Here is a 26,821-nt window from a genome sequence, read left to right on the forward strand (position 1 = left end):
TGCTTTCTGACTCCACAGTTCTTTCTCTGGGGGTAGATAGCATTCTTTGTCATACTTCCTCAGAATTGTCCCGGACCATTGTATTGCTAAGAGTAGCTAAGTCTATCACAGTTGATCATTCCACAATATTGCTGTTCTGTTACAATGTGCAATGTTTTCCTGGTTCTGCTTATTTCACTCTGCACCTGATGCCACTTTTGGAGGTTAGGTTTCCTAGGATTAAATGCAGTTCTTATTCATAGGTCTTAGTTGACAGGGACCTCTTTAGTGGAGAAGAATGGGGCAACCAGAAGCAGCTATGTGGTGTAGTGGTTAGAATCATGGGCCTGAAGTCAGAAACGTTCATCTTCCTGAATTCAAATCTGATCCAGGCATTTAACTAGCTGTGTGACCCTAGGACAGTCACGTAACCCTATTTGCCTCAGTTTCTCCATCTGTAAAATGAGCCAGAGAAGGAAATGGCAAACTACTACTTGCCAAGAAAACTCCAAATGAGGTCCTGAAGAGTCAAACATGACTGAAACTACTGAACAGCAACTACATAAGATAACAACCAATCCAGCCCCAATGGACCTTACAGTTACAATAAGATAATTAAATTCAAAACTAGAAGGGACCTCAGAGATTAGTGAAGCTAACTCTTTCATAAAAGACAAAAACAAAAAAAAATACTTTACTGAACACTAGATAAAATTAAACCTTTCCATTTATAAAGTAGAATAGAAAAAGATTATACATGAAACTATATATCTTTACTATAACAGCTGACTCTACCTCTTAATAAATTCAATAGAAATTCAGTAACTTTAAAACTGTCCTGCTTGTCTGCTTTTCTAGCCCTCTTGTTTTTTACTGTATGATTTTTAAAAAGGTGTTTCAATGCCCCCTTTTTCTTTCTTTTTTTGGGGATCATGTGTGTGACTGTATCAATAACCCTTGCCTCTAATTTTATTTAATCAACAATTTACATTTTATTTTTATAATCTCTATCCCTTGTTTGGATATGGCCTTTGGTTATAGTCTTCTTCTATTCAAGGTTGGGAAGCCTATCTCCTTCCCTGCACTTCAAATTTGTTTATGAAGTGGCTTTTTATATTTAAGTTATGTATCCATTTGAAGCTTATCTTTGTACATGGTGTGAAATGTTGTCCTTAACCTAATTTCTGCCAGTCTGCCTTACAGTTTTCCCAGCAGTTCTTTTTGAAGAGTGAGTCCTTGATCTAGTAGTTGAGGTCTTTCAACCTCTTCATTTTGCTAATCAGCAAACTCTGTCATTAATTGTGGGCAATCTAGCAAGTAGTGAATCGACATTTCCAAAGTCTTATGTCTTATAATTTTTCACTTTAGTTTATTTAGGGTTTTATTTTGGGTTTTGGTTTTATATGATTATTCTCTTACAAAAAATGAACAATATGGAAATATGTTTTGCAAGATAATAATATGTATAACCCAGATTAAATTGCTTGCCAGCTCTTAGAAAGAGGAGGGATTGGGGAAGGGGGGGGGGGAGGGAACCAATTTGGATTATATAACTTCAGAAAACTTATGTGGAAATTTATTACATATTTTTAATAAAAAATAAAATGTCTTCAAATACCAAAGCCCTGTGTCTTAAATATGCTACCTTTCCAATGCAGATTAAACTTTTAATAATAATGATAGTTCACAAAACTTATGATTTCATTCTGATCAGCCACACAAAAAATGAACTCGGATAAAATTACAAATATTTCATAATAGTCATAAAGTCCTTTCACATGTATACATAATGAAGCCCTTTCAGAATCTATGTCTTCTCCAGAATTCCCAAGGTGATCTATATAACCCTTTCTTCTTTACTAAACACATTTGGAGCTCAAATTGACTGATAGTCAACATAACTGTTCTCATCCGTGTCCTTGCCAAATTAATTCTGAAATCATGTGCAAGAAGAAAGGAAATTGGGACATCTCCTAAACGTCTCAGACAGTTAAAACCTTTGGGCAGAGCTTAAGTGTTATGAGAAAACTTTGAAATGTGGGGAAGTTTACATGAATGTGAAGGAATGTAATTTGTTGGATACTTCAGGAGAAACAAAAACAAAAGCAAATAAATTCAAGCTAAAGTGATGTTTTCTTTCGGGGAAGCCTCCACTCTGCAATCAAAGTTTTGAACATTTACTTGTTTAGCTCAGTTGGACACCGAATCGCAGCTTCCCCAGAGCTGCGGGGACCACTCCCTGACTGAGGCATTTGTTCCTTCACTAGAAAACCGAAGCTGGTGATCCTCTGCATTTGTAACTTAGGGAGAGACCACAAATTCTCAGCGCCCAGAGGTCCCGTCCACGCCCTGGGCCGCACCCTCCCATTTCTGGTTCCTAGTCTGGCAGGGCGGAGTTTGGACGGTGGGACTGGGCTCTATTTGAGCTGCGTAGCTGATGCGGGTCTAGTCCTAGCAGGTGATCCCTCCAGTCGCTTCAGCACAAGGACAAAAGCCACCACACCAGGTGAGCTGGGGGGGGGGTAGGGGGGGTAGGGGGGGTGGGGCGCACGGCGGGTAAGAATTAGAGAGAGAAAAGGGCATCTCGGAGAGACAAGCTAGAATGCAGGTTTTCGAGGAGCTGGCTAAGGTGCAGCTTCCATCACCACAGTCCCTGGGATGGGGCCCCGGGAGGGAGCCAGCTAGGTTGCTAGGTTGAGACAAGTCAGAGGAGACAAAAGTGACAGGGTCTGGGGGAGCCGTCCTGTCAGGAACGTTAAAGGTAATGCAAAGAAAAGTTTGAGCGCTGTTCTTTACGGGGACCTCGCCTCAAAGACTTAATTATTTGCTAGGAAAGTTAGTGGGAGAATCGTTGATTTCCTGAGAGACTGTAGTTAAAGTAGATTTCCCAGAAGTAGAGGAAAAAGGAGGGAGAGAACTCCTGTTTTTGTGGGCGCAGGATGGCATGATCCACCCGAGGACAGGACACGCCCGAGGGTAGAAGGCAGCTGCCAAGCTTTTGAGGAGGCCTGCTACCCCATCACTTTAGAGCAACAATCCCCGGGATCCTCTCCCTCCCCAAAATGTCCATATGTAATCTAGCCTTTGATTCTTGTCAGAACTTTAAAAGTACCAAATTGGTGGCAAGTATCCTTTGATTGGGCTCTAATGCAGAATGTAAGATTTTTTTTCCTTCCAACACTGAAGGATATAAAAAAGTTCTATTAATGTTTAAATCAAATCTACTGCTTAAAAATGAGGCCTGGATCACATCTAGCTGGTAACATCCAGTTGGAGTCTCATAACTGTAGAACTGCTTTTGAAATCTATTACTTAGAGGTGGGGTTGGGGAGGGTTCACATGCTTTTTCTTGTGAGTTTTATCAGCATTAATTTATCAAAAGATTTGGCTGTCTTTATCTAGCAGAAGTAGTGTAGTAGAAAAATCACTGGACTTAAGCTTGCAGGTTCAAGATCTTTCTCTTTTATTTACTGCCTGTCTTACCTTGGGCAAGTAACTTAGCTTTCTGGGTCTTGGCTTTCTCATCTGTAAAATGAGGGGGAAAGGAAAGGAACAAGTATTTAAGCACTCTACCGTAAGTCAAATACTGGCTAAAGTGCTTTAAAAATAATATCTTATTTAATCTTCACCACAACTCTTTGAGCTGTTTATCCCCATTCTAATTTTGAGGAAACTGAGACAGACAAAGGTTAAGTGAGTTGCTATCGGTTACACAGCTGTATGGCACTAGATTCACTGAGTACCTTGCCAATACTAAGTCTACAATTTTCAGATTTCATGACTACCAAGTCCAACATTAGTTCTTAATCTGGAAAAAATTAATAAACAAAAACATTCATTGTCCCATTGATCTTTGAGAACATAAGTTTGGGATTGTTCTATGAAAGGTGTGGTGTTGAGGATGGGGTTGGTGCCTCTTTCATCTTCCACTAGTAGGAGGAAGAAAGTTAGGGAGGCTGCTTTAAAAATAGTACAAGGGTTTATTCAGAGTCATCAAGTTCCTCAAATGAATTTATAAAGATTCATCTGTGATTTTGTCAGAATAGGGAACTTCTTGTTCTACTTACAGGCTATGACTCAGTAGAAAAGTTGCCCTGAGGTTCTATGGAAATGTTAAGTAACCTAACCTACCTACTGTCTAGCAATCAAATGTCAGAGATAGGATTTAATCCCAGGTCCTCATAATCCAAGCTCAGCACTTTCCACTACACTTTGTTGCCTCTTTCTTAAGTGATAGAATTTTTAAAGGTTGTCAGATTGGAGAATGAGGGTTAAATGCTAGGAATGAGGAGGGAGCAATAATAACCAGAAGAAAAAGAACTAGAAAAAAAAGAAGTGTAGATCTTGAGACAGAAGGCCTGCAATTAAATACCATCTGTGCCAATTACTACCTATGAAACCATGAATGACTCATTTAATCTCTTTTGACCTCAGCTTCCTACCCTGAAAAATAAGGATATTTGAGGTGTAAAGACCCCTAACATTTATTCTACTTCCAAATTAAGACCTACCAGAGGTTCTTAAATACCTGTATCCAGCCAGCTATCTAAGTATGGGACCACAAAATCTTGCTTCCTATTGGTATTTAAGATACTCGACGGTACTACATTTCTTTTCATTCTCCCTTCTCCTTTCAACATCTTCCTCCTAACAACAACAACAAAAAAAAGGCAATCCATTTGAATAGATGTTCAGAGTAATCAATTTCCTATTCAACATACTATGGAATAATTATAAAATGATTTTATATTTTCAAGTTTCAAGGGTAGAACATTTTACATTAGTAATATAGTTCCTAGCATTCTAGAGACAAGAAAGCATTAAGAGGGCAAAGGGAAGATGCATAGATCATGGTGTGATTTTGATAGTAAAAAGCAAATCACACACAGGTATTGCCCATGGGCACTGGGCATTAGGAAAAAAATACCATTGCTTTTAAAAATTCCAACTAGTACTCTAGAAGTTTAGAATAAACCTTTTCATAATAAGAATTACTTTTCTTCTCAAATTGTAGAGTTTTAAAAATAGAGGCTTCTTTTTTCATGGAATTCTTAACATTTCCTTTATGTATGAAGAATGAATTTAGTCAGAAATTGACTTTAAAGGCTTAAAAGTGTCCATTAGTTACTATGCCTAAAAGTTCCTTTGACACTCAAAAAAACTATTTTCCATTATTTTGTCATCTTGTCTTTTCTTCTTTTTTTTTAAATTTTAAAGGAATTAGAACTATTTATTTCCCTTTGATTCAAGGGTGCTTTTGAAGCCAGCAATATTTTTTTTTGTTTTATTTGGGGCCAAACAGGAATAATATATATTTGTAGTTTGTTTAATGACAAAATGAAATAATTGAAAATTGTTTAGAAACAAATATATTCAATTACTGTTTAGAGATCTTCAATTTTTCTAAGCATATTTATGAGAACAGCACCATGGCCAGAGTTTGTAAGTTATTTGCTTCTAGTAAGAAAAGTCTGCTGTAGGAAAAGTAACTATGAAAAACTATGAAAGAAGTCACCATATAATATCTATGTTGGAGAATTCTTTCATAGATCTTTTCCAAAACTGCTTGACATATGCCTACATCCTAGAAATAAAATTTAAGACCTATTTATTTTTTAAACCCTTACCTTCCATCTTGGAGTCAATACTGTGTATTGGCTCCAAGGCAGAAGAGTGGTAAGGGCAAGGCAATGGGGGTCAAGTGACTTGCCCAGGGTCACACAGCTGGGAAGTGTCTAAGACCTATTTTTAATGACACTAAGGACTCATCCTCTGTACCCTTCTGACAGGAGGATATGTAAAACTTTTTTCTGATGTGTAGGAAGATGAATGGAAGTCAACAGCTAATTATAATAGCAGTTAGCATTTATATAGTGCTTTAATTATTTTATCTTATTTGATCCTCACAAGATTACTGTGAGGTAGGTGCCATTATGATCTCCATTTTCCAGATAAAGAAACTAAGGCTGAAAGAAAGATTAAGCGATTTTCCCAGGGCTGCTCAGTTAAAGTTTGAAGTAGATTTGAATTGAGGTCTCCCTAACTCCAAGTCCAGCACTCTTATCCACTGCACCCCTAGTTTCCTTGACAAACATCCCCAAGAATATATATTTAGGGAGTTGTTCAAAAGTAGCTGAACTTGGAGAAATCTTAAAGGCAGTATCACTCTAAGCCCTTAATTAAAGATGATATCCAGAAACAATACACAAGGTAGCAAATAGCAGAACAAGTCCTAGAGTTCCAAATCTAGCCAACTTCCCTCATACCATGAGGCATACTATAAAAGGAAAAGACTTTATGGCTAAGATTGCCTTTAAGTATTTAGTAGATGAGGAAGTAAAATGACAGGGCATTTACTGAAGCTTCATTAATCAAGGCTGAGCAAACATAACTGATTGACTTACCAGCAAAGTCTGGTGTCGTTACAAAACATAAAAACCTCATAACACATAGTAGGATTCTCAAGTAATTAATTTTGTCTAGTACGGTACTGGGTGTATAATAAAAGCTTAACAAATACATGATGACAAGTAATGAAGTCAGGGATATATTCTGGTTGAAATTAAAATGAAACTGGTGGCATTTAGTTCCATACTGTTAGTCATACTGTTATCACCACTATCTGTATCTTAAACTTTCATTGAAGGAAAATTAACATGCAATATAACTATCATTTTGCTTACTGACTTGTATAAACCTGCAGACTCATGAACATGTAATGACTTTCCTTTGATGGATTTAGGTTATTTTTCCATTTAGATTATTGTTAGTCATTTTCCAGTCATGTCCAGCTCTTCATCACCCCATCTGGGGTTTTCCTGACAAAGGTACTGGAATGGATTGCCATTTCTTTCTCCAGCTTATTTACAGATGAGGAGTCTGAGGCAAACAGGATGAAATGAATTGACCTGGGCCATACAGACAGCTAGTAAGTGTCTGAGGGCAAATTTGAATTCAAGCTTCCTGACTCCAGGCTTGGCAGCTCTATCCACTATTCTATCTAACTGCTCTAGATTAGTTTAGAGTTTTGAACATTTATTAGTAAGCTAAGTACTGAGGGGGGCTACATAGTTTTTTGTCTCAAGTATCAGACTGGCACTATTCAGTAATTTTTGAGTATATAAATACAGATTTCAGCATCATTATTTGAGACTTCTATATCACTCCAAAATTTCTTCTTTATTGCTTTTGAGTATCTTGGGGTTGAGGGGAAGGAGGGTGATGGGGGATGGGAGGTGAGGAGTTGGGGGGGGTGCTCAGGGTGGGGAAGGAAACAGATCAGGACCAGGACAGGTATGAAGACACAGTCCAAAGAGTAATTCTACCTCTCTTACTGATTTACTGGACTTGGAAATCAGGAAGACCTGTATTCAAATACTGCCTTAGATAGTGACTCTGGGCAAGTTGTAGCCTCAGCCTCAATTTATTTTTCTGTAAAATGGAGGAGTTGGCCTTTATGGCCTCCTACTTTGCTTCCAGCTCTCAAGTCTGTGATCCTATTTTAAGGGAAAATGCTTTTATTAAAGGTTGCCTCAGTTCAGCACTACTGCATTCTATTTTTGAAACTTTGTCTTTTTGTTGTTGTGTATATATACATATATAGTATAAACAAGTGAACCCATTTTCATGAGATGTAGTGGTGTAAATGAGTAGAAAAATGCAGATTTCTGCAGTACAATGAAGGCAATTCTCCAACAAAAGGAAATGTACAATGCCAATCAAGCATTAGGAATAAAGGAAGATTTTAAATTAAAGTTTTAAAAAGTTATGGAAGAACCACATCCTCAGTCTTAGGGAAACTAATGAAAGCACAACAGCCTTTGTTTAATCTGCCTTATAAAAGGCTATCTGATATTAAAAAAAATTTAAGAATTGAAAACTATATTTACTAAGTTTCAAAATGCAATTTTGAAAGGCTACCAAAGCACATGAAAATCAGCATTCATTGACTATCTCGAAATTTTTCCCCTTCCTGTCCCCCCAGAAAATTACAAAAAAGACTTATCAAGAAATTCATGCATCCTTTCAAAATTCCCAACTTTCTTTTGGCATGCTTTGTAGAGCTAGAAATGTCTTCATTGCTGGTGGAAATCATTTGTTAGGAGATTCCCTTGCTCTTGTTTTTTTCATTAGTTTCCAATATTCATAATGTTATATAATGCTAATATAATTTTGGGCTACATGCAAAACATATCCTGCTGTCATTTCATTCAATAACATCCTTATAATTGGTAGAGGAAGTCCCTAAAGCCCTAAAAAGCAACATTTGTGAGAAAAAGAAGACAATCTGGCTTACTTTTAATAGGTTTTTAATTACTTTTAATAGGATTTTTCTAAAGAAAGAGTTACATTAAAGGGACTTCTGTGAATAAAATGGGGAATATCACCTTTATTTCTATATCCTGTAAAATCTTACATATGGATTATGTACTTTAGCTATTTGTGTGTGTACTATAGTTCTGCACTATAGCTGCCTCCTCGAGTGTAAACTGTTCAGGGTCAGAAAGAGTAAAAGTTATTTTATCTAATTTTTTTCTCTCTACCAGTTTCTTACTTTGAATTTTCTATGAAGAACTCTGTTTCACCAAGTGCAGTGAAGCAGAAACATCTCTGTTGTGGCCTAGAATTTCAGGGCTATTTTGTGGGAACAGTAGTAGCGTAAGGTCCTGGGTTTCTGGGGAAATACATTTAAGGGAACTTTTTTGATATTCTGATGACATTTTATAAAGAATAGGGAGGATTTTTCAAAGGCCGAAGTTGCAGAAATCTTCTTGGGAACTCAGATATTTGGATGCAATACACAGACTAGGATATAATATTAATTGCTGGGCAGGCAAAGGCTTGCCTTGTAGTGCAGAGAGGCATTTATTATAAAAGGGGTTACCTGGCAATTGAGTTTATTAAAATGAAAGATTTCTGACTCTGACTCATGTTTGCTTTTCCTTATCTGAAAATCACACACCTGAATTATCACATGATTTTCTAATGTTCTTCCCTGGGTAGTGCTATACTTTGCTGACTTTGAGGTTTCATTGCTAGGTTCCACACTTAAAAAAAAACAAACTATCTTAACATGGGCAAATTTCTAGAATTGTAGGATCTCAGACTAGAAGGTACTTTAGGGATCATCCAGTCTAATCTTTTTGATTTTATGAGAAATCTAAAGCCTAGAAAAGTTAAGTGATTTGTTTGAAGTCACACTTCCATAGCCAGAGTTCAAATTCAAATTTTCTTACTCCAGAGCTCTTTCCCTTGTATCAAAATGACTTTGTAAAATGAGGTGCTTTTTTTTTGCATTTTGTTTTGATTAGTTCTTTAAAAATAAATCACTCATCTGGAAAATATGCCAGTAGAAATATGCTAGGCAAATGAGGAAGGTATTTGTTTTAATTGAGTGTGAGGGTTCCAGAAAAAGTTCTAAAGTTTTCCACCTTGGAAATTTTTTCCTAAAAGAAATATAAAATTCAGGGTCCAGCAAAACAACACAGTAATCTTCCATGAATATTGATTAGAAAGTTAAGCTCTCTTGGTTAAAATGTGGCTTTAATTTGTATAGTGAATATGCAAAATGGCATTTTCTGAGTCATTATCTGAGTCATCTTGTTTACAAAGAGACATGAAATATTAACATTTTGTCTTCAGTTTGTATACTTTTTAAAACATTTGTAGCTGTTAAGGCCCAACATCTCATCCTTAATGCTTTATATATATATATATATATATATATATATATATATATATATATATATATGTATGTATATATATATATATGTATCCTTAGCTAAGTCACTTAAATTCCATGGGCCTTAGTTTCCTCAACTGTAAAATTAGGGGACTGGGCCAGATGACCTCTAAGGACTCCCTAGTTCTAAAGCTTTGAGTCTAGGTGTAGAAGAACAATCTAGAGAAATAACTTTAAATGAACTTTTAAATTCTTGCAAAGTACAATACTTTAAGCCAAGATTAAAGTACAATGATTCTTTTAATAGTTTTGTCTCATGTGTTATTAAAGAAAACCCTTAGACTTTCAGCAAAAGCAAAGAGGAAACATATTTTCATCTGTTTTTATTTTCTTCATTTTTTAGTTGCTCAAGTTGGAAAGTAAGGTAAATATGCTTAGTATGAATGCTATAAAGAGAATGAGTACTAAATTTGGAGATATTTCCATTATGCAGGTTCTTGATAGGTTCTAATTGTAATGGTACTTAACTTTATTATTTTAGTTTGAGAGGTATATTCCTAAAAACTCACCTAATGAGATAGTCCTATATTTAATAGTATTAATTTTTCTAACTCTTGAAACTGACTTTGAACATAGTTTTTATTTCACACACACACACACACACACACACACACACACACACAGAGCCAACACCCAGATTAACAGCTGTAAAATATGGCTATAATCAGTGTTTGCCAAATCCCTTTAGTCATGGAACACTCAGACTTAAATCTATAGTGTCTGTGCTGTGTGGAGGAGGCAAGGCACATTTTGGAAATAACGTAAGGGCAGGGAGGTGGTACAAGAGCAGTTGAGTGGCATGGGGGCAACTAGGTAACACAGGGTGGTTGGCCTAGAGTCAAGAAGACCTGAGTTCAAATCCAGCCTCAGAAATTTACTAGCTTTGTGACCGGGGGTAAGGCACTTAACCCTATTTGCCTCAGTTTTCTCATCTGTAAAATGGGTTGGAGGAGGATTAGCAAACCATTATACTATCTTTGCCAAGAAAACCTCCAAAAGGGGGCACAAATTTTTAGTCAGAATGACTAAAAAAATGATTGAATAGTAGAGTTAGTCTTTCATACCAGAAACTAGCCTAAGCTAATAACTATTTTGTTCACCTCCACAATTTTATCTTTAATATTTTAAAGGGAACAACATTTTTAGAGTAAGAATATTTTCTCAGACCCTCTGTTCACATTGTATAGAATGACCAGGATTGAGCAGGGCACACTGTGGGAAACAATGCTCAGTGAAATTTTATTTGGGATGATAGTATCATAGACTTAAAGCAGAGAGGGATCATTTAGTCTTTTTAAAATAAGGAATCTGAGCCTCAGAAACAGAAAAGTGAGTTGCCTAGAGTCATAAAACTAGCAAGAGGCAGAGTCAGGATTCAAACTCATATCCTCTGATTCCAGACTGTAATGAGGAAAGGAGAGAAATGGGTGTAAACAGGAAACAGAGAGGATTTTGCAGAGAGAGAAGTATGCTGGACCTGACCACATGCTCTGGAACTACAGAGATTGAATTCTGGAACAAGATTAACGGATAAAGGTAGACACTAGGAGTGACTGGGGATCTCTTTGACTTCCTGTTGTTCTGACATTTTGGAGCTGGATACTTCCTCCTGCTCCTTACCTCTGTGAGCTGAGGAGGAGTTTTTAGTTTCCTATCCCTGAACAACTCTGGTGTCCCTGTTTGAAGAAATCCATCATTCCTTGAGATCCAAAAGTGTTTCTTGCAAGTCATTACATTGTCTGTTGTGGGAAGGCCTAAACCCATCTTGGACCCAACCCTGATAGGGTTGAACCCTAACATAAAGGGTTCACCCCCAAACTATTCTGTAGAATTTTATATCTTACCAGAAGTTATCTGGGAGGATTAATAGTGGCAGGTAGTCAGCTAGCCGAGGAATTTTAGACAGCCAGTGTAGGGATTTAAAGGAGCTTGGAAGGCCAATGAAGAAACCCCCATAAGGGGATGTAGATGTGGAAATTTAGCTAGAATCCTTAGTTCTAGGGGATCCTAATCTTTAATCCCCCCCTCCATCTTACTGTGATTCAAATAAGTCCCTGTCCTGTTTTGGAAACTGTCTGGGAGTCTGAGCAGTGTGCTAGCCCTCTGAGGTGGCCCACAGGCCCCCTTACCTATGGGTACCAAGGAACCAACTAAACCTTGGTATCTCACCATCAACCACAACAACCATCCAAACTAGCCACCTATTTCAAGACCTAGTTCTCTTTATGACCAGTTTTCTCCCTAGGTGATGGGGTACCTTCTTTTATTGTTCAAAGTTTTATTTGTTTTTTACATCTCACTTATTTCTGTATATATAGCCAGACCCTAATTAGCAGAAGTAAAGAATCTCATGAAGTAGCCACAGAATTTGAATCCACACTGCATATTCCTTCTAGGGCTGGAACCAATTACCATCTTTTACATAATTAAATAAATGGATAGAGTACCAGTCCTGAAGTCAGAAAGACTCATTTCCTGAGTTCAAATTTGACCTCAGATACTTACTAGATGTGTGACCCTGGGCTAGTTACTTAACCCTGCTTGCCTCAGTTTCCTCAGCTGTAAAATGAGCTGGAAAAGGAAATGGCAAAACACTCCAATGTCTTGACTAAGAAAATCCTAAATGGGGTCACAAAGAGTGGGACATAATTGAAACAATTACAACATAATTATAACTTTAAATAGTGTAAACTTGAATACATGCAACCTTTTCATGGGATTCATTGTTTCAACAAATCAGGATCTGTATGTTTTCTTCTTTTACTTTATCTTCCTAGCATTTTGTTTTGCAAACAAAAGGGGCTTTGGTTTTTTCCTCACCCATGGTTCATAAAGTCATAGAAAGCAAAGACTGGAAAGTTGGAGTAATGAGGTGTTAATGTGTTAATGCTTGGTAACACCTTTCCTGAAGTTTAAACACCTTTGAGCAGCTTATTAGGATGAGCAAAAATTGGACAAGTTGGAAATTACTTAGTAGGTCTTTAACAAGATAAAGCCTGTACTGAATTTAGTAACTCAAGGTAATACAGGCCAGGGGCTACCTGTGGAGAAGACTCTCAGAATGGGGAAGGGATTTCTCTCTCCTCTCTAAAAACTGACTATGTGGCTTTGATAAGTAGAAAATATTGGTGAGGCAATAAAAATATATATTCCCAAGAGGCAGGAGCTATATGAGTAGTAGAAAACACTGGTAAAGGAGTAGATAACTCCAGAGACACCTTTAACAGATTAGAGAATTTGATTAGTATTCCTGATGAAATGACTAGAACCGAGTAATACAAGATTTGAGAGAAATCTGGAAAGTAATTAGGCTATTAAGAGGTGCCAGATGACCTTTTTTTGCTGTTTTTCATAACTATCACTACCCACCTATCCATGTCAAGTAAAAGCCCTCTCATGTCAAAATACAAATAGTAAAACAAATTCATACTGTTGGCCATGTCTGAAAACATTTGTCTAGTTTACCTCCCTGACAAGAAATGGGAAACATGCTTCATCACAAATCTTCTGGTGTCATGAATGACAATTGAATTCATCAGAGTTCTTAAGTCTCTTGAAGTTGCTCTCCCTTATATTATTGTAGTTAATGTAAAAAATATTTTTCTGGATTTGTTCACTTAATCTTTCATTTTGAATATAGTTTCCCCAAGTTTCTATAAGTCTATCCCTTTTATCATTTCTTATGACCCAATACAGGCACCTACTTTGTTTCCAATTCTCTGCTACAAAAAAAAAAAGTGCTAATATAAATTTTTTTTGTACAAAGGAGTCTACTTTCTGGGGTTTTTTCTGCCCCTCTTTGAGAGTATATGCATAGTAGTAGTAATAATTGAGTCAAAAAAAGTTAACAATAATAGTTAACATTTGTATAGTTATACTCTGTGCCAGGCACTATACTAAGTACTGGGGATATAAAAAGGAAAAGGAAAAGATAGTCCTCTTCAGGGAACTCACAATCTAATGGAGGATACAATAAGCAAAGAAATATATCCAAACAAGCTATATACAGAATTAATAAGAAATAAATAAGAAAGGGAAGCCACTAGAATTAAGAGGGGTTGAGAAAGGCTCTTCCTGTTGGAGATGAGATTTTAATTGAGACTTAAAGTAAGCCAGTAAGCAGAGTTGAGGAAAACATTTCAATTGGAGAGGACTGCCAGAGAGAATATCCAGAGTCAAGAGATGGAATGTCTTGTTTATGGGAGAAGGGGGCCAATGGCACTGGATTAAAGAGCATATGCTGGTAAGTAAAGACTGGAAAAGTAGGAGGATAGGTTATAAAGGGTTTTTTGAATGCCAAACAGAGTATTTTGTATTGGCAATAAGAAGCCATTAGAGTTTAATGAGTAAGGCAGGAGTACAAACAGACCTGCTCTTTAGGAAAATCACTTTGGTGGCTGAATCAAAGGTGGATTGCTGTGGTGAAGAGTCTTGATGCAGGTAGACTCACCAAACAGGCTATTACAATAGTCCGGCATGAGATGGTGAAAGCCTTTACTGGAGTAATGGCAGTGCCAGAAGACAGAAGATAATGTATTGAAGAAATACTGCAAATATGAAATTGACAGGCCTTGGAAATAGCTTGGATGGGGGTTGGGGAGGAGTGAGAAATTGATTATGAGAAATGAAGAATGATAGGCAGGTTGTGAGCCCTCTGAAAAAACAGGACAGGTAAAAGGTGAGGAAAGCTGAGGAGGAAAGGGACCAAGATTGGTTTTAGATGTGTTGACTTTAGGATGTCTCTTAGACATTCGATTTGAGATGTACGAAAGGCAGTTGGAGATGCAAGATTGTTGGTCAGTGGTGAGGTTAGGATCGGATAGATAGCTTTGAGAATTGTACGAGTGCAGTAGTATAAAGAATAGAACTTTCAGGGACATCTATAGTTAGAAGGCATGATCTGGATAAGGATCCAGAAAAAGAGACTGAGAAGGAGTGGCCAGGTAGACCCAAGAGAGAGCAGTATCCTGTAACCCTGGAAAGTACAGAGTATCAAGAAGAGAGAGAGGGTTATCAACCATGTCAAAGGCTGATTATATATTTTATCTTCATGTAGGAACAAGTGGTACAAAAAATTAGGAGAGCAATGTTGGTTGAATTGAAGGAGAATAAAGAAAAAAACATGTATTCTGTTTGTTTCAGGGTAATCATAAATTTAGGATAAACTGTTGGAAATGACAAATGGCACAAAACTACACAAAATTTCTTAATGGTAGGATTCCTCTATATGTAATTGGGATTTTAAAAGTAGGTATTGACGGATTTTTCTGTTTTCATTTTTTAGGAAAATGGCTGATGGATTTTCAGTAAGTCTTTCATTTTTAATATTTTTGCCCCTAAAATGTTCTACTAAAACTACCTCTACTAAAGGTGAGGTATTTTTGTAACTAGACTTTTCCTTTTGAATTACCCTGCCAATGATTCTGGAGGCCCTCTTCTGACTACAACTACACCAAGAAAACTTGTTGGCTCCAGTTAATGTTTTGATTTGCATTTTCTAGCCACAGAGCCAAAGCACAAGTTAGGTAAAGAGGTTATTCATAGTATCCAGATCAGTGGGAAAGCATTAGGAAAAAACAAGGATAGCTCCCACTGGTTAAAATGGATCAATATACTGGCCAGTATAAAATTGGATTTGAAATTAAGCAATACAAATTTTTGATTCACTCAAGCATTGACTTTTTAGGTATAATTTAAAACTCTATACCAGAATACCTATAAGGAATTCTGAATTATCTTCAATAGTGGAAAATAATAACATATAATAATATACACAAAAACCCCAGAAAACAATTTAAACCTTCTGTGTAAACAAAAACTTTGAGTAGCTATTGCAATAAGTAACAAAATTCACAGACATGAATTTTATCTTTTATACTTGATCCTTTTTTCTAGATCAGAAATATTTCCATTTCCATTTTTTTGTTTTTCCTCATTGTATTTAAAATATTTGAAAAACTTTAATTTTTATAGTTGTTTTCTTCTTTCTTCCAGCTTAATGATGCCTTATCTGGGTCTGGAAACCCAAACCCACAAGGTTGGCCACAAGGTCCTTGGGGAAACCAGCCCCCTGGTGCTGGAGCATACCCCGGCTATCCTGGAGCTCAACCTGGTCCAGGAGCACCTGGAGCCTACCCTGGTCCAGGAGCACCTGGAGCCTACCCTGGTCCAGGAGCACCTGGAGCCTACCCTGGTCCAGGAGCACCTGGAGCCTACCCTGGTCCAGGAGCACCTGGAGCCTACCCTGGTCCAGGAGCACCTGGAGCCTACCCTGGACCAGCAGCACCTGGAGCCTATCCTGGACCAGCAGCACCTGGAGCCTATCCAGCTCCAGGACAACCTAGTGCTCCTGGAGTTTATCCTCCTTCAGGGCCCACTGGTACCCCTAGTGGACCTATGGGAGGCCCACTGGTGAGCCTGAGTTGAATGATCTCATGTTTCTTGCTTACTGTTAACTTGACAAAGCCTAAGAAAGGGTAAAATTGTCATCTAGAACAAACGTAGTAATCATTTTCTGATGTTTTTGTAGAAAACAAGCTCTTGTCAGTAGTGCAGATATATAAAAGGTGGCCAGATCCAATTTATATATAAGAAATACAGGTCAAGAAGACCTGAAGCCTTTAATGTGCATGCTTTTAACTATGTGCCTGAAAGCCATCAAATTACTAAGTAGCTTCCCTAGCACTCCTTTCTTCTCATGTCTTTAGGAATAGCTACTAGACTACTTTAGGGAACTTCCTACATGAAGAAATTCTTTACCAATGTGGATCAATGTGGATTCTCTGCAACTTCATAGTCTTAGAGCTTTACCTAAAACACAAATATTTAAGTGACTTGTCCAGGGTCACATAGCTGATATTTGTCAAGAAACAAGAATTGAAACTGAGTCATTTGGTTTTGACACCAGCTCTCAATCCCCCACAAAAACAGTGCTTCTCTTATCTTTATTCTCTTTAAAGAAAGTAGTGGACTAACATCTGATTTACTCTCTACTCAAATTATGACATTCTACTTCCTCTTCTAGTTTTTATAATCAAATAATTTGTGGTGAAGTCTAATGCTTACTATTAGAATGTTTGGAAGACCAAAATAGAATAACTCTTAAAGGCTTAACTAACATTGTTCACTATAATCAGTAAGCTCTTTTCCACAAAAATTAACACGTAATTCTTTTTTCACACCACTCTAATGGACTTATCTATCATACAGTACTTTGAATTTCCCATCCCTAATAGATTTAAAGTTACATGAGGGCAGAGTCCCAATCTTATTTAAACTCTATGTCTCCCAGTACAGAGAACTCTGCACATGATAAACACAACAATTTATAGAATTACATATATCAAAGTATACTGGCTAGGAGTGGTAATCATTCATGTCAATCTTATAGTAAAGGATTTTGGTTTTTGCAAGTTTTATAGTGTTTTCACAAGTTAAAACAAGCAGATGCATATCTTGTACTCTATTTGTTAATAATACCTGCTACTTTTCTCCCAAGGTAATAGGGAGGGAAAAGTGCTGTAAAACTGTTCTGATCTATACTCTCATATACAATCAGTTGCCAAATCTTGTCATTAAAAAAATTTTTTTTCAAATCTTATTTTAATCTTCACAACATCTCTCATATATATCTCCTCTCCACTCAGAGAACTGTGACCCTAATTTAGGATTCCATCATTTTCTCACCTAAAAATTTTGATAGCTCTTAAAAATACATTTATAGTTTAAATCCTAATATAAATGCCTCCAAAATCTGCATGGTTCTTATGTCTGTGATTTTAAAGAGTTTATTTTGTATGAAAAGTTTTTAATTCAATCAATAATTCTGAGCCCTCAGTTTGGAAAATTCCCAACATTTAGTCAGAAATTGCTTTCTGTCTTTATTTAAACTGTATCTGTCTCCAATTAACTACTGGCCACTTTGTAGTCAAGGCAAAATTCAAATAGCCAGAAATACAATGAAGTAGTAGATTGTATTATAGTGTTTGTGGATAAACAAAGAGTAAGAGAGAAAGCAATACTTTTTTTTTTTGGAGCTTCCCTTAGTCCTTGAGTAGGTGGGTACAGCTGGTGGTGTCAATTTAAATCTTCTGCTCCTTGATGCTTGTAGATCTGATGACCCTCCTTGCTATCTTCTTTCTTATCCACAGTTCAGGATTATCATCTCTTTCCTTAAATAAGTGGTCTTTGAGCTGTTGATTCTTTCTAGCAAGGTTCTGTGTGACTTTCTTTTCTACTGCCACACACTCAGAATTTCCCTATTTTTGAGAGATCCAGCTTTTTTTTAATACAAGTTCCTAAGGTGATGATTAAATCTTGCATCATGGCTTTGATTGATTCAAGAAGTCATGCAGGCCTTGTTCACACTCAGTTTTTATTGATTGACTCAATCAATAAATGTTCTTACCTAACAAAAGTAATTTAAAGTGGGATAGGTTAATTAAAGGAGCCTTGCCCTTATACTATTAAAAAATGAACTAAAAATAAGCATTTCATATATAGAATAGAACATAAAAAGAGAATTGTAAATGGAACCATACTGCTTTAAGTACAACATGCTTTTTCTTTTAAATATATAATAAATTCAATTTGTACTTTCAAAACTATACTGATATCCTGATTGTATTTCTTCAGTGTGTTAAAAAAAAATGCTTCAAAAGGTTTTCCCCCCTTTGTTTCATTTTCTGCCATTTTCTTTTCTTTCTTTTCTTGGCCACACTATCAATAGTCATTCCTTTCTTCAACTTTTCCCTGCCAATTAAAAGACAAAAAGAACAAAGAAAAACAGTTTATAATAAATGTCCTGGTGGGGGCATCTGGGTAGCTCAGTGGATTGAGAGCCAGGCCTAGAGTTGGGAGGTCCTAGGTTCAAATCTGGCCTCAGACACTTCCCAGCTGTGTGACCCTGGGCAAGTCACTTGACCCCCATTGCCTAGCCCTTACCACTCTTCTGCCTTGGAGCCAATATACAGTATTGACTCCAAGATGGAAGGTAAGGGTCTTAAAAATAAATAAATAAATAAATGTACATAGTCAAGGAAAAGAAATTCCCACATTTACCATGTCTGAAAACATATGTCTCATTTTGCACCTTGAGCCTCCTTACCTTTCAGTAATTATATAGGGGTATAGGCAGCATATTTCATCATTAGTTCTCTTGAAATGTGATTGGTCAGCCTTCTAATTATTTATCTAGTCTCAAGCCTCTCCCCAGACCAATCCATTCTCCAAATAAGTACCAAAGTGATTGTCTTGGCTCCCTGTTGCCTCTAGTATCAAATATAGAGTTCTTTGGTATTTTAAGTTCTTTATAATCTGGTGTTTTCCTATTTTCTACTGCTTTTACATATTCTTGTACTCTGTGGTTCAGAAATATTAGCCTGTTGCTATTCCTCATGACACCCTATCTCCTGTCTCCATTTGTACTTCACTGTCTTCCATGTCTGATATGCTCTCTCTCCTGATCCATTCCTCTTAGAATTGTTGGTTTTCTTCAAGATTTATTTCAAATACTACCTTCTGCAGGGTGCCTTTCCTGGTCTTCTATCCCCCAAAAGTTATTTTTCATCCGTTTGTATCTCTTATGAACTTATTTGTTCTCATATTATCTCCCCTAATAGAAAATAAACTTCTTCTGGGCAGACTGTTTTTGCTTTTGTTTTTTATCCTTATCACTTAGCATATGATGCCTCTCACAGAAAAACTGCTTAATAAATGTTGGCTTGATTTATTAACACCAAAAACTAGCTGCATTTTTTTTTTACCCAGATTTGTGTGTTCATCAATGTAGGGAGTTTCCAGTGAGGAAATTTTCTTTGCCAATGCAGGCTGGCAACTGTTTTTCAATTTTTAGTTTTTAAGGACTTGCCATGGTCCTTTGAGATTAAATGCCTTCCCCAAGGTCACACAGCTAGTGTACATTAGAGGAGGTAGGACATCTAAGTGCATAATAAATGAGAAATGAATAAATAGCTTTTTAAGATAGTCCTTCATCAAATATTTATTGAGCACATACTTTGTACAAGTTCTTACAGCTGAATGACATGAGAAATACAAAGATGTCAATCAAGCCCTCAAGGAAAGAAGGGATATGTTCACAAATTTGACCCACTGCCTTGTTAAGTTACTATAAAACAATTCTAAAGTAATTTGAGAACATGGAATTATTGGATTCTTTTCAAGAATCATTCCAAGGGACCAAATATTGAGGAGGAAGAAGAAAGTATCTGAACTAAGATCAGGTTAGTAGGCATAGAGATGCTAAGGAAGGAGCAGTTTTTTGCCTTTGGTACCAAACAAGGAGTTCCTCTCTTCCCTATCCTAAGTGAAGTCCATTATCCCTTTCAGGTCACTAGGGATTATTTAATGTAGAATTTATTGTGGATTCCAGAACTCAGATGTTTATCTCCATCTTAGCACCTATTTAGTTATCATCTATTAGTGCCAAAGGGTGGAGGTGGTAGAAAGGAGTTTAAACTGACCAGGTCTGAGAAATTTGATCAGAATACTTTAAGTGAATTATTCATGCAGGTACATTATGATTAAGTAGCAGCAAAATCTTTAAGACTGAGAATCAGTGTGCTCCTTTTCATATATACTATGTCTTTTTCATTCACAGGTAGTGCCTTATGATCATCCCCTGCCAGGAGGAATTATGCCTCGCATGTTGATAACCATTCTGGGCACAACAAAACCCAATGCAAATAAGTAAGAGAAGAGATAATAATAATAAAATTGTACAAGTTAGCATCTGGAAAAGTTGGAAATATTGAATCTTGTGTTTCAAAAGAATTTTTTTTATTTTTAAAAATTAATTAATTTAGTCAATTTAGAACATTATTCCTTGGTTACAAGAATCATATTATTTCTCTCCCTCCCCTCCCCCTTCCCATAGCTGATGCACAATTTCATTGGGCATTATTTGGTATCCTTGATCAAAACCTATTTCCATGTTGTTGGTGTTTGCATTAGGATGTTCATTTAGAGTCTATATCCCCAACCATATCCCCTCGACCCATGTAATCAAGCAGTTGTTTTTCTTCTGTGCTTCTACTCTCACAGTTTTTCCTCTGAATGTGGATAGTGCTCTTTCTTGTAAATCCATCCAAGTTGTTCAGGATCGCTGCATTGCCACTAATGGAGAAGTCCGTTACATTCAATTGTACCACAGTGTATCAGTCTCTGTGTACAATGTTCTTCTGGTTCTGCTCCTTTCGCTCTGCATCACTTCCTGGAGGCTGTTCCAATTCACATGGAATTCCTCCACTTTTTTATTCCTTTGAGCACAATAGTATTCCATCACCAACATATACCACAATTTGTTCAGCCATTCCCCAATTGAAGGGCATTCCCTCGTTTTCGAATTTTTTTGCCACCACAAAGAGTACAGCTATGAATATTCTTGTACATGTAGTTTTCCTTATTATCTCTCTGGAGTACAAACCCAGCAGTGCTATGGCTGGATCAAAGGGCAGACAGTCTTTTATCACCCTTTGGGCATAGTTCTAAATTGCCTCCAGAATGGTTGGATTAATTCACAACTCCACCAGCAATGAATAATGTCCCCACTTTGCCACATCACCTCCAGCATTCATTACTTTCCTTTGCTGCCAATCTGCTAGGTATAAGGTGGTACCTCAGAGTTGTTTTGATTTGCATCTCTAGGATTATAAGAGATTTAGAATCAAAAGGATTTTTTTAAAGAACTAAAGGTTATGTGCTGATAACATGAATTTTATATTTAATACTCTATTTTTTCTCTTTAATCTTGACCAAAAAATTTTGTCATTTACATTACTGGAAAACACAGCCTTAAAAGAAGCCTATTTATCTCTTTAACATATTGAAAAAAACATATAGCATAGTCAATGGAATACTGGACTTATAGCCTGGAAAATCTGAATTCAAATCTTTACACACACACACACACACACACACACACACACACACCACACACACACACACACACACACACACCACACACACGGACACACACACATATAATACACTTACTAGTTGTATGACTCTGGGCAAGCCCTTAATCCCTATTTGCCTCAGTTCTTCATCAGTAAAATGGGAACACATTGGAGAAAAAAATGGTAAACCATTCCAGTATCTTTGCTAAGAAAATCCCCTAGACAAAAGCCCATGGGGTCCCATAGAGTCAGACATGACTGAATAACAATAACAAAAGCTGCCTTATTATGGGAAATTTGTTAACCTTATAGAGTGCTAGTTTTCTTCTTTGTAAAATGAGATAGAGGGGAATAGCAAATAGATGAGTTTGACTGGAATAGAGAGTACATGTGGTAGAGTGATGTGAATCTGGAAAGGTCCACCAGAGGTCAGATTGTAAAGGCCTTTCAGTGTGAAATAAAGGATTCTGTATTTTATTCTAGAGGGAATAGGGAGTCACAATAGATTTTTGAGCTAGGGGATTTATTCTACATTTGTGAGGTGAATCCCCTGCCTATTTAGTCACTAATACTCTCTAAATGAATAATTATGTGGTAAACATTACTGTCTTATCAAGCAAAATTGAAAGCAAACTGTATACACAATTCCTTTATGTTTGAGTGAGGTTTATTATAGTGAGGTTTATTGTAGAATATGAGTTGTGCATTACAGCAGCCTTAAAGATTGAATGGATGTGTTTGGAGAACACATAGTGGTAATAGCTAACATTTATATAGCATTTACAATGTGTGAGGTACTGTGCTAAATGCTTTATAATTATCTTATTTGATCCCGACAACAATCCTGTGAAGTAGATGCTCTTATTAACCTCATTTTATAGATGAAAAAAATCGAGGCAAAGAGTGGTTACTTGACTTGCTCAGCCAATAAGTGTCTGAGACATATCTGAACTCATGTCTTCCTGACTCCAGTCTGGTGCTTAATCCAGTGTACCACATAGTTGCTAGTACTTGCAGATGAAGGACTTACTTCTCAGCTTTTAAAGACTTTCTAATCATGTGCCAGCCTTCTCTATGCTAACTGTTGTTATTGTTCAGGGGTTTTAGTTGTGTCCAGTTCTTTGTGACTCTATTTGAGTTTTCTTGACAAAGATAATGGAGTGATTTGTCATTTCCTTATTCAGTTCATTGTACAGATGAGGAAACAGAGTCAAACAGGGGTTAGTGATTTTCCCTGGGTCACACAGCTAGTTAAGTATCTGAAGCTGGATTTGAATTCAGGTCTTCCTGACTCCATATCTGGTGCTCTATCCACTGTACCAGCTAACTGCCCCTCTATATTAATATGAGTTCCTGAATCCTCTATATCAGAGAATGGAAGAAAAAATAAGGAATGATGTTGGATGCAGTTTGAAGTATACAAAGCTCACAATGTATGGCCTCCATTTTCTCAGTAAAACTGGAAGTGATGCCTCCAATTAAAATTATGTCCTTCATTTATAAACCTTGTACCACTGATAGTCATCTGAGAATTCAATTCAATAAATATTTATTCAACTTCATAGGCGCTGTGTTGGGAGCTGTCAACATAAAGATTTTTAAAAGTCTTTGTCCTCAAGGAACTTATATTCTATTGGGGAAAATGACACATATATAGAAAATTAAGTGAACAAAATATATAAATTACTTTCCAGGGAGAAGGAGGGTATTAACACCTTGGCACAATGAGGAAAGGGGAAATCAGAATAGACTTCATATAGGAAGCACTTGAGCTGGGTTTTAAAAGCTAGGGATTCTTTGGGGCTGATCTTAAAAGGAAAGGCATTCAGGTGTGGGAGATGACCTTTGGGGGATGGCTTGGAGATGGGACATAGAATATAATATGTGAGAAATAGCAATAGGCTAGCATTGCTGAAACATAGAGTGCACAAATGAGAGTAATTTAAAAACAAGTCTAGACATGCAGGCTAAAATCAGATTAGCATCTTATCCTAAAACCAATAGGGAGCCTCTGGACCTTCTTGAGCAAGTAAGTGTCATGGTCAGACCTGTGCTTTTTAGGTCTGTCAGTTTGGTGGTTGTAGAGGACGGTTAGGCAAGGGGACTTACTTTGGCAACGGATTGGGATACAATTGTACTAGTCTATTTGAGAAGTGATGAAGGTTTGAACAAAAGTAAAGCCCATTAGAGTGGAGAGAAGGGGATGGTTGCAAGGCAAATTATGTAGTTAGAATTAATAAGACTTGGCAACTGAATGAGTGTGAGAGGTAACTATATGGGAAGAGTCAAGGATGATTCTGGTTCTGATGCTTGGTTATTAGTAGCATGATGATACCTTTAAAAGAACTAAGGAAGGAGAGGGGAAGTTTTGAAGAAAAAGACAATTTTAATTTTGGATATATTTAGTTTAAAATAATGGGACATCCATTTGGGGATATCCAATATGTATGATCTTGTAACTAAACACAATTTCTACTTAAAGTCACTTTTTTTTTTCTTAATAGAATTGCCTTAGATTTCAAGAAAGGGAATGATGTAGCCTTCCACTTCAATCCACGCTTCAATGAGGACAACAGACGAGTCATTGTTTGTAATTCAAAATTTGACAATAACTGGGGAAAGGAGGAAAGACATCATATGTTCCCATTTGAAGCTGGTAAACCATTCAAAGTAAGTCAATATGAAGAGTTTTTTATATGAAATGCAAAATAGCTTAAACCTTGAATGTTCTAGAAAGAAAGTTTGCCATCAATTTGCTATTGTGTTATTACCTCAGGATTCCTAACAGTAGATTTTTATATGCTTCTAGATCTTTAGACCTGTTGCCATGCCACCTTCTCCCTTTTTTTTTTTAAAGATTTGCTGGAATTCTCAATGAGGAAGTCTGCTTAGGCAATATTAGAAACCCCTCCCCTGTCTAGTCAGGATGTTGTTGTCAACTCTTCTCTTTCACACTATGTCAATCTTTAAATTAGAGAAAAATTAGAAGTGGCTCCTTTTGAATAGGTTGTCTTGTCACTTGGTCTTCATTTAATGATCTAATCTTATCTCTATGCCTTCCTCCGTTACACAGTTTGATCCCTTCTAAAGAACATGTAGCATCTTTGGGAAGTATGAATCCTTGTCTAGAAACTATAAGAATGGCTGCACCATAGTTCTCTGGTTCCATTTAAGAAAGAGGTCAATGGTGCAAAAACAACATAAGGCACTATATATGGCATTCCGTGTTTTTATCATACAAAGTAGATTTGTACTATTAGATTAAAATAACTCTCCCTAGAAATGAGGTGAAACATAGCTAGCCACATACCTTGGCTATTTTGGTAAAAGTTGTGTCTTCCTTGGGGGAAATGAAGGCATTTCAGATCCTAATTCCCAGCCCTGCCTTTGAAGCTCTATAGTAGTATGCTTTATAAAGTAGAAGCATTGAGGAAATCTTTATGATATAGCTGAGCTTGAACCAATACAATCAGCATGGGGATGGCCTGATATAGTCAACCTGGGGATGGCTATTAATCCTTTTACTGATCTGAACTTTTGAAGTTAGGCTATTTAGGTGTTGAAACAGATGGAAATGTCTAACCAAATTTGTTTACATGTTTCAGATTCAAGTTCTTGTTGAGACTGATCATTTCAAGGTTGCTGTCAATGATGCCCACTTGTTGCAGTACAATCATCGAATGAAAAATTTAAATGAAATCACTAAGCTGGGCATCTCTGGTGATGTCAACCTTACCAGTACCTCACAAACTATGATATAAATTTAAAAGGTCAGAAACATTTTAAAAGGAATTTCCCAGGAAAACATATACTTAATCATCATATTCATTGTGGAAATTCATTGTAGGAGAAATCATAAAGTTACTCATAATCCATTTACTTTCTTTGTCATAGACATACAAAATTTAATAAATGTTCTTTCACTAAGTACTACCTCTCCGTGTGTGCTTTTCCCCCCTTTTAATATAGGCCATTTGTAATATGTTCCCTGGATAGAATACAGAAGACTCACAAAGGGGGAAATGTGTAATAATCTTAATATCAAAACTCTAAAGAAACTATGTCTGACTCCAAATTCTATCCACTCCTCCACTATCCTGTCCCAATACCCACAATTATATTTTAAAAAGGGTGAAGTTGGAGAAGATGGAATGAATTAGTAAAAAAGCATTTATTAGGTCTTTAATATGTAGGTGCTAAGGAGCAAAATGCAAAAGTGAGGCAATGTCCTCAAGAAACTTATCTTCTAATATTATATATGTGCATACGCATATATATACACATATATCCAAAATGTGGAAAATCATAGTTCTAAATCAAACAAAAAGAAAAAAATTGAATATTTTCTCAGAAAAGCTCAGATTTTTATCTTTCAGAGATTCACCAAAAAACTCCCCAAAACCAGAAGACTCTCACTCCACACTCATCTCCAACTCAATCTTTTATATTTGTAATTCTTATTTTCTAGTCTTACATAGAAACTATTTTGAAAAACAGTGGCATTTTTTGTTTGCCCATTTTAAAATGTTTAAATATATATTTGAATAGGTATGCAATACTATATTCACTGATTAGAATGCCTTCCTCCTGGCTTCTGTCCCCAGTAGAAAAGTCAAAAGATTTGTGGAATGTTAAAGCTAGAGATGACCTAGTAGAGATCACTATCTTGAAACTTGGAAACTTGGCTTTACTTAAAGTTTATAGTCTTCCTCTCTCCTTGAACACCTTGCCACTGTCTTGGATAACTTTAATATTTTACTGATGACTTAGTACTCTTCCCTCCTCATCAATCTCAATTCTCTTTACCTCCATTTCCACTTCACATCAGTCATCCACAGATTTAAATCTCACCATCACACCAAACTATACAACTTCAAAGAACCTAAATTCACTAATTCCCCACTCTGATCACATTCTCTTGCTTTTCCTTTTTATTCCTTTAAGTTTTGTAAAGGATGGCCAAGGGACATGAATAGAATTTTGCATGTTTGATGGACAAGCAGTTCAGTGGCAGTTGAGAGTCAGCAAATAATTCTGGGTAAAGAATTGGGAGCTAAGGAGAATTCTGGTTACCTCTGCTGTGGGGTGGACCAATCTCCCACAGGGGATGGGGTCTTGGAGTTGGGAGAGTGTTGGTGAAATGATGGATGGGACACAGCTTTCACATTCAACCTGCAGCATAGTT

At 36.7% G+C, this 26,821-nt stretch overlaps 1 protein-coding gene across 1 annotated transcript; it reads left to right on the forward strand.

Annotated features, from left to right (window-relative positions):
- Window positions 1–1,947: 1,947 nt before the first annotated feature.
- Window positions 1,948–25,563, forward strand: LGALS3 (galectin 3). Its single transcript, XM_007473153.3, has 6 exons — window positions 1,948–2,485; window positions 15,006–15,027; window positions 15,716–16,132; window positions 20,340–20,428; window positions 24,141–24,306; window positions 25,242–25,563. The coding sequence occupies exons 2-6, from the start codon at window positions 15,010–15,012 to the stop codon at window positions 25,395–25,397; spliced, it is 846 nt and encodes a 281-aa protein (XP_007473215.1). The 5' UTR covers window positions 1,948–2,485; window positions 15,006–15,009; the 3' UTR covers window positions 25,398–25,563.
- The last annotated feature ends 1,258 nt before the right edge of the window (window positions 25,564–26,821 follow it).

Source organism: Monodelphis domestica, chromosome 1, assembly GCF_027887165.1.
Source record: "Monodelphis domestica isolate mMonDom1 chromosome 1, mMonDom1.pri, whole genome shotgun sequence".
In the NCBI taxonomy this organism is placed as follows: domain Eukaryota; kingdom Metazoa; phylum Chordata; class Mammalia; order Didelphimorphia; family Didelphidae; genus Monodelphis; species Monodelphis domestica.

What these genes read in the sequence shown, in the direction of transcription:
- LGALS3 (XM_007473153.3), top strand. An exon ending in GACCTATGGGAGGCCCACTG is followed by an intron (nt 16,133 to 20,339) that starts GTGAGCCTGAGT and finishes TTTCATTCACAG; the next exon opens with GTAGTGCCTTATGATCATCC. An exon ending in ACAAAACCCAATGCAAATAA is followed by an intron (nt 20,429 to 24,140) that starts GTAAGAGAAGAG and finishes TTTTCTTAATAG; the next exon opens with AATTGCCTTAGATTTCAAGA.